General features: G+C 45.0%; 1 protein-coding gene across 4 annotated transcripts in view; it reads right to left on the bottom strand.

The window, feature by feature from the left end:
• The window catches only part of LOC130209352 (transcription factor COE1-like), a 124,730-nt gene extending 119,949 nt beyond the window's left edge, over window positions 1-4,781 (bottom strand). For all 4 annotated transcript variants that reach the window (XM_056438938.1, XM_056438936.1, XM_056438935.1 and 1 more), the window contains exon 1: window positions 4,321-4,781. In XM_056438938.1, coding sequence (XP_056294913.1) covers window positions 4,321-4,454 — 134 coding nt within the window. In that variant the 5' untranslated portion in view covers window positions 4,455-4,781. The remainder of the gene's footprint in view (window positions 1-4,320) is intronic.
• Between the last annotated feature and the right edge of the window lie 3,841 nt (window positions 4,782-8,622).

An 8,622-nucleotide genomic window follows, 5' to 3' on the forward strand; every position in this document is an offset into this window, starting at 1 on the left:
CCCCCGGGGAGCGCCGAGTGGAACGCCAAGCGCCCCCCGGTGGTTGAGCGGATGACGGATGGCGGCAAAGTGGGGAATCCCCCCGCCGCCGATTATTCACCTCACAGCACTACCTGGACCCGCCCCCCCCACACACACACACACACACACACACACTAACCCCCTTAACCCCACAGGACAAAGATAGGGCGTGGAGGCAGGATCCCTCACTCTGCTCAATATTTCTTTAACCCTTTTTTTTAAAAACTTACTTACTGCAGCATTGTCAGGGAGGGAAATCACACACACACACACTCTCTCACACACACTCTCACACACTCACTCACACACTCTCTCACACACACTCTCACACACCTGCCAACACCACCAGAAAAGTATCCTGTTCTTGAGATCTCTACATTTATTATTCCTGTGAGAGAAGTGAGAGAATCTGTTTCGACGTGTTTTTATTCATTAATTTTATCAAAGAAGATTTAATAATTGAATTAGTTTGAGATCAACGAGCGACAATAACAATAAAGTTTAAGCCTCAATACTTTAAGTAGCTTCATATTCCATCAGAACACTGTTATTTAAGAAACAATAAAGTCTCAGTTTTTATCAGGATGACGTCAACATTATAAATTATAATCTAAAGAATTTAATCTTGAAACAAACAAAAGATCTGAGGAACATTTACGTCTCAACGAGGAGATCAGGATGCAATAAAACCACGTTCAGAAGAGTCCCTGAACTGACGTACGATCCGAGACCAGAGGTCAGGAGGTCGTCGCTCCGTTGGTTTCAGATGTTTTCACGAGGTTTTCGTCTCTCTAATAAGAGCTTTTCAAAATAAAGTTTACAAGTTTGTGCACTGACACCAACTCACACCTCCACACACACACACACACACACCTCCACACACACACACACACACACACACACACACACACACCTCCACTCACACACACACACACAGCAGCCGCCTGGTGACCTCTGACCTCTGACCTCTCACACCTTTACAACAACAGGTGTGTGTTCTTCTCTTTCGGGACACGTTTCTGCTGCAGACGATCCACCTGGAGATTACCCAGGGGGCCGAGGGACGACCAGGGTCACGTGACCATGTGACCGTGTGACCTGATCAACACCTGATCAACACCTGATCAACACCTGATCAAGACCTGATCAACACCTGATCAATACCTGATCAACACCTGATCAACACCTGATCAATACCTGATCAACAGCCTCCCAGATATCAGCTTTTAAAGTCCTCTGCCTGCTCCTCTGATCAGAGACTCTCAGCCTGGAGAATATTGATTCAGATCAATAAATTATATCAAAACTGTCTTAAAGTCTTTAAAGTATTTTTATTTTTTCAGCGTAGAAAATTAATCTTTGTTTATTTTTGGTTGTTTTAAATTGTTTTTAATTATTTTAAATTATTTTCTAACTTATGTTTAAACTTTATTCTTCGTCTCTTCGTCTCTCTGAGATTATTAACGCAGCTCGTCTTCATCAAACACTTCATCAAGACGTTAAGAAATTACATCGAGATTATCAAACATATGTATCTATATATAGATATATATTATATATATTATATATATATATATAGATACATATTATATATATATATTTATACATATATGGATACATATTATATATATAGAGAGAGAGAGAGAGAGAGAGAGATATATAGTTCTGTATATGGAGGAGCCCTCTGGTTCTGGTTCTGGTTCTGTTCTCTTGGTTGTTTGAGGTCAACATGAGGTGAACTCTTCATATGTTCAGACACGTTGATGTTTTTTTTTTTTCAAAAAATGTTTTTTGAAAACACACACTCACTCACTCAGACACACACAGACACACACAGACACACACAGACATTTAAAACTTTCATTATTAATATGTGTACAATCTAAATATGCAGTTTACGAAACAGACGACAACATGAAGAACATCTTCAGCTTCTCACACACACACAGACACACAGACACACACACACACAGACACACACACACACCCTCACACAGACACACACACACACAGACACAGACACACACACACACAGACACACACACACACACCCTCACACAGACACACACACACACACACCCTCACACACACACACACTCACACACACACGCCCTCACACACACACACACACGCTCACACACACACATACCCTCACACACACACCCTCACACACAGACACACGCTCACACACACACACCCTCACACACACACACACACACTCACACACACACGCCCTCACACACACACACACCCTCACACAGACACACACAGTCAGATTTTCTGGTTACAGTTTCAAATGTTTCAGAGAAACTTTCTTCATGAGATGAATCGTTCATAACGTACACCACTTGTTTGTTTGTTTGTTGTCACTCAGCTTGTTAAACGTCTCGAGATTTGAGAAGTAAAATTATGAAACATGATATTTACAGAAAATTTGAAGTATTCATCTGACAGCTGCTCATCAATATATATATATATATATATAAACAATATTTAGACTAGATATTTTTAAATATCTGCTGATTTACTTTTGTCTTCTAAGATTTAAAGTTCTTGCATTTTGGGCTCAACTAAACATTCATATGTATATATATATACAGTATATATATATATATATATATGTATATATACAAATATATGTATATATATATATATGTAGATATATGAAGTTTATATATATCTTCAGGCATATAAACTAAACATTCATATTTATAAATATATATGTATAAATATAAACAAAGTATGCATATACATGTTTATATTTATATATAAACTAAACATTAAACAGTGAAAATGTTTTGCAGAATCACATTAATAATCGATTGAAATCAATAAATCATGTTTTTTAGTTTTTTCAGAAAGTTTTGCATATAAATAATTTGTAGTTGCTCCACATATTTGTAAAACATCTTTTTGGGATGACGTCAAACATCCGGTTAGAAATGTGTTTTAAATCAAAATCTACAGGAAGCGACGAGACTCAACCAAAAGCTTCAGGAAACGAGAATTATTCATTCTTAATGATTAATTATTAGTTATTAATTATACTTCTTTCTTCTTTTTGTTCATTTGTTGCATTCTGTATGGAAACCTGTTTGTTTAGCGCCTGAGTGAAAGTTGGAGGAGCGCGTGCGGGAGGTGATGGATCCTGGAGGAGCTGCTCCTCATCTCCTCCTCCTCTCCTCCTCGCGTTCATCTGATTGATCGCGTGATCTCTGATTATTCACCGGAAGTCACTTTGGAGAATTACGAGACTTTTTCTAATTTAATAAAATGTTCTGCAGAAATATTTTATTGTTACATTTTGTATGTTAGAGAAATTTACATTTCCACTTTTAAATAATTTCATTAATGTTAAATAAATATGTCATAACTTTGAAATGGAATCAAAGCTTTGAAGGGAAAGTGCGCGTGTTCGTGTCACGGAGGTCAAACCCTTACACTAATTTATCGTGCACGAGAGAACATGCACGAGCCTTTAATTTAACCTGTGACCCTCTTCAAGAAAGATTTATTTCTTCCTGACTCATAAATAAAATATCGTTTTCTTGTATTTGACCAATTAGAGGTTTAAAGACGAGGAGCTTTTATTTTGGTGGGAAAGAGAATTTAAAAACACCGGATCCATTTCTTTAAATAATAAAGTTTTACTTCTTAATAATAATGTGATAAATAACCCTTAAGACACGCCGCGAGGATCCCGGAGGAGAGCCGCGCGCGGCGGCGGCCGCGGCTGCCCCGCGCGCGCTCCTCCCGCGGCGCGCGCACCGGACATCAAATTAATAACGAGATAATAATGAAGAATTATGTTGAACTGGAGTTTCTCCTCATGGAGGACACGGAGCCCGGCGGAGAGGAGCAGGCAGGCGGCGTGAGGAGACCACGGAACCCCGCTGGGTGGAGTTACCGGAGGACCGGAACACCGGAGCACCGGAGGACCGGAGCACCGGCGAGGTTTCACGTCTCATTTTTGTCGCTCTACTTTATTTTCTGAATTAAGACCAGAATCTGGTCGTTTTTACTCTTATTTTATTTTGGTGGAACGAGGCGCGCGCGCAGCTCAGACCGCCTCCAACTCAGAGTGATTTCAGTTTGTTCAGGTTTTTAGTTTTTTTTTTCTAGCCTGAAGCTGCTGCTCCTCTCCTCCTGCAGGAGCAGCAGCAGCATGTGGTCTGGGTCTAACTTTTAGTTCTGGACCCCGCAGCCGGGCTGAGTGTTTCTAGCCGGTGGCTGTGCTCACCGGCGTGGCCCCGCGGAGCGAAGCCAGGACCCGGGTCTGGTTCTCGGGGGTCTTGTTACCTCTGTGCCGCTGTGTTGGCGTCCAGGATCCCCGCGCCCTGCATCCAGGAGCGGACCGGGGTCATGCCGGTGGGGAGCGGCTCCTCCTTCATGGTCAGGGCCCCCCGGGGGAGGCTGTCCGGGATGGAGAACATCAAAGTGTCCTTCCGGGAGCTTTGTCTTCACCGGGAACCACAAGAACAAGAACAAGAAGAACAAGAAGAAGAAGAGTAATCCTCCTCGTAGCCGACGCTCCAAAAAGCCAAAGGACCACCTGGATTAAGGTGGAGGAGAAGAGGAGCGATGCGGGAGGAGGAGGAGGAGGAGGAGGAGGACACACGAGCGAGCTTTCCCCAAAGTACCGGGTCCTGATCCAAAGAAGAGCCCGGGCTCCCTCTGGGTTTCTCCGGGTGTGTTAGATCCGAGCCGCGGAGCGACGCGCTTTAAAGCCGCTGCGTGAAGTTAAAAGAGGGCGGAGAGCCGGGAGAGCATCTCAGAGGAGCCGAGGGGGAGAGAGATAGAGAGAGAGAGAGAGAGAGAGAGAGAGAGAGAGAGAGAGAGAGAGAGAGAGAATCAGCCGGGATCCGGAGAGCCTGACGCGGGAGGACGGAGCGCGGAGAGCCGGGATCAGAGGGAGACGAGCCGCCGCGGATTGTGGAGAAATGAAAAGTGGGATAAAAAACAAGCCTCCGCTTCAAAAAGGAGTAAAATGAAATGATTAGCAAACAAGAGGGAGGGAGAGAGAGACGGAGGGAGGGAGGGAAGGAGGGTCGGGCCTCGGAGCTGCTGCTCCCGGGGGAACCGGGGGATTGGGCAGCGCGGAGCCGCGTCCCCCCCCCTCCCTCCCCGGCTCTTTACGGCTCCTCTGTCCCGGCGGAGAGCTCCTTCTCCCGGGGTCCGAGGCTCGGGAGGGTCCCGGGGGACCGGCGCGGATCGGTGGGAGTGGGGGGGGCGGGGATGCGACCGTAAAAGGACAGCTCATTTGCATATCGGTCGCACCTCTGGCGCCTGATTGGACGAGAGCGGCGCGTTGCGTCATGGATACGGGAAAAAAATATGTGTAGATTTTTTTTTTTTGTAAACGCACTCCAAATAAGGGTTTCCGCGTGCACGAGCCCCGCGTGCACTGCACGCCTAAATAAGAAGAACAATAAAGAGAAACTTTTAAAGTGGATGAAGGAGAGATGAGAGGGAGGAGAGGAACACCTGCACGCGCTGCACGCTCTTCTCCTGCGGGGCTTCACGCCTCACGAGCCCGGTCCGTCCCGGTGCTGAACACAGAGGAGGGATTATTATTATTTATTTTATTAAAAAAGGATTTCTTTAACATCCAAAACCTTTTTCAGTGGAGACGAGACAGAAATACTGAAGTCCAACAATCTGTATTCACTTCCTCCGACATCACACACCGCCTTCACATGGGGGGGGGGGGGGGGGAGATTAACTGGTTTCATGTGGAATAATCTCCTCTGTCATGCCGCCGTTAGGATGACTGACACGGGCGGCGCGCAGATTTGGCACCAATTTGCGCGTTTTTACGCACGAACATATGGCGCTCTCACACACACGCGCACGTGCGCACACACACACGCGCACGTGCGCACACACACACGCCGGGAGGGGAAGCCGCTAATAAGACGTGTTTCAGTACAAGTGTTTATATTTCACACTTAAAAAATGTGTTTTAATTGTAGAATTTAAACAGAAACGCAGCATCGATCATCTACACAGAATATTAGTGTGTGTGTGTGTGTGTGTGTGTGTGTGTGTGTGTGTGTGATCATCCCTCTTGATGTTTTTTTTTAGGGGGGGGGGGTGTTTGACATCTCCAGCAGTCATTTTTTTGTGCTCATTTTCGCGGCAGGAGCAGAATTTCTCTCATTAAGCTCAAACTCGGAGCGCGTGATTAAATATTCATCCTCCGCAGCTGCTCCGCGGGGAGAGGCGCGTCTGGAGCCGGAGAACGGAGCTCTGCGCGGGGAGAGGACGAGCCGGTGAGCCGGTGAACGTGCGGAGGAGGAAGAGGAGGAAGATGAAGAAGAAGGTTCGGATTATAAACCAGACCGCAACAGGCTCAGCGGTCCGCCACGGCACGAGAATTAATTAAATGAGATATTGTTATTATTATTATTAGGAATATAATTCTAAACATTTATATTATTATTATTATTATTATTATTAGGAATATAATTCTAAACATTTATATTATTAGTAGGAATATAATTCTAAACATTTATATTATTTGTATTATTCACTTCTATAAAAATTAGATTTTAATTAACCAATTAAACTGATGTTTATAAAAGATTACGCTGTAATTTAATTATAAATAATTATCACATTTTAATGTTGTTTCAAGATGTTTTGTTTCATTTCCATTTCCTTAAATATGAATTATTCTTTTATTTTATGTTTACTTAATAAACAACGTGGTGCTGATGAGGGCCGGAGTCCGGAACCCTCAAGACGCCGATACGGGATAAAGATCTGCCTCAGCACCAGAACACCTGGAACACCTGGCGGCCCGCCGGACCCCTCAAGAGGATCCCTGGGACCCCCGTGAGCCCCGAGCTCCTGGTCCCCGGATCCTCTTTTCAATCACAAAAACCTCCGTCTGATGGAGCCGGAACATTCTGCAGAGACCGACGAAGAGAAATCCTCCAAGACTCCCGGACCGCCCTCTAAAGGCCGAGGAACAGGATCAAGAACCCCGACGTCCTCCGGGGCCTCTCAGAACCCCCTGACCTCCTCTGGAGCCTCTCAGAACCCCCTGACCTCCTCTGGAGCCTCTCAGAACCCCCCGACCTCCTCCGGGGCCTCTCAGAACCCCCCGACCTCCTCCGGGGCCTCTCAGAACCCCCCGACCTCCTCCGGGGCCTCTCAGAACCCCCCGACCTCCTCCGGGGCCTCTCAGAACCCCCTGACGGAAGCATTAAATTAAACATGAGGCGTTAGAACCTTCACTGGACCCGGTACCGCCTTCAGAACATCAGAACCCCCTGAACGCCTCCTCAGAACTTTCTCACTCATGTGGGTCCCCTGAAACCTCTAGAACCCAGAATGTCCTCCAAACCCGCCTAGCAACCCGCTAAAGAACCTGAACTGCCTCAAGCTCTCGTGGAACCAACTGAGGAACCGTCAGAACCTCGTTGACCCTCTTCAAACCTCCGCCAGGCTTCACAGAACCACACGCAGAACCTTACAGAACCGTGATGCTTTCAAACGACACATTACAAACACACACACATGCTAATATACCGTTGCACGAGGGCCTGGAGGAGGTTCTCCCAACAGGGTTCTCCAAACCTCTGAGAGGTTCCACAGAGAACCTTGAAGAACACCTGAAGCTGTGACACGAGCCCACAGAGCAGATGAGAGACCTCTGGATTCCGGTGGACCTGCTCGTGAAGGTTCCACTCGGTTCCGCTGCAGTTCGCGGGCGCGCGGCGCCCCCCGGTGGACAGACGTCGCTACTGCACATCACACACTGAGGAGCTTTTATTTCCTTTTTTTTTAAAAATAATTTCTTCTCAGTTTGAGATCTTTACAACCACAAACAGATACAATCCTAACTGAGATTTAAAATAGATATTTTTGAAATATTTTATCTGAAAAGAGACAATAAACAACAATAAAATAAATTATCAATAAACAGTAACTTTAGTAAACAGAAGCTTCGAGACTTTCACTTTAAATCACTTTATTCTGAAGGGCTGAACTTCTGTCTCGTTTTGTGATTCATGTCATTTTAACTCCTCCCCACCGCCATCTGCCTGATGGATGGTGGAGGTCTCCATCGTGGAATATGCCTACTATGAACTATTCATACACTCTGTCACATTCATTGAATGTATTTTAACTCTAAATCTGTCCTTCTGTACACATTACATCTATTGTTCTGTCCATCCTGGAGAGGGATCCTCCTCTGTTGCTCTCCTCAAGGGTTCTTCCCTTTTTTCCCCCTGAAGGGTTATTTGGGAGTTTCTCCTGGTCCGATGTGAGGTTTTGGGGCAGGGATGTCTATGTGTACAGATTGTAAAGCACTCCGAGACAAATTTGTAATTTGTGAAATTGGGCTATACAAATAAACTGAATTGAATTGAATTGAATTAACTCTGAGTTGCTGCGAGTCCTGATTGTTGGGATTTTATTGAGAAAAAACATTCAAACATAAAATAAATGTTAACCCACCATCTTGGTTTCTAACCAGAACGCTGAACATGAAGATAATAATGTTATTGATTACCCCTTGTGCTTTGATCGGTTTACGTACGATCAATGACTTTGACTGCAGCTCTAAACATGTTTAGAAATAAGAGTTTC

The sequence above is a fragment of the Pseudoliparis swirei genome, chromosome 19 (genome assembly GCF_029220125.1).
Source record: "Pseudoliparis swirei isolate HS2019 ecotype Mariana Trench chromosome 19, NWPU_hadal_v1, whole genome shotgun sequence".
NCBI lineage: Eukaryota > Metazoa > Chordata > Actinopteri > Perciformes > Liparidae > Pseudoliparis > Pseudoliparis swirei.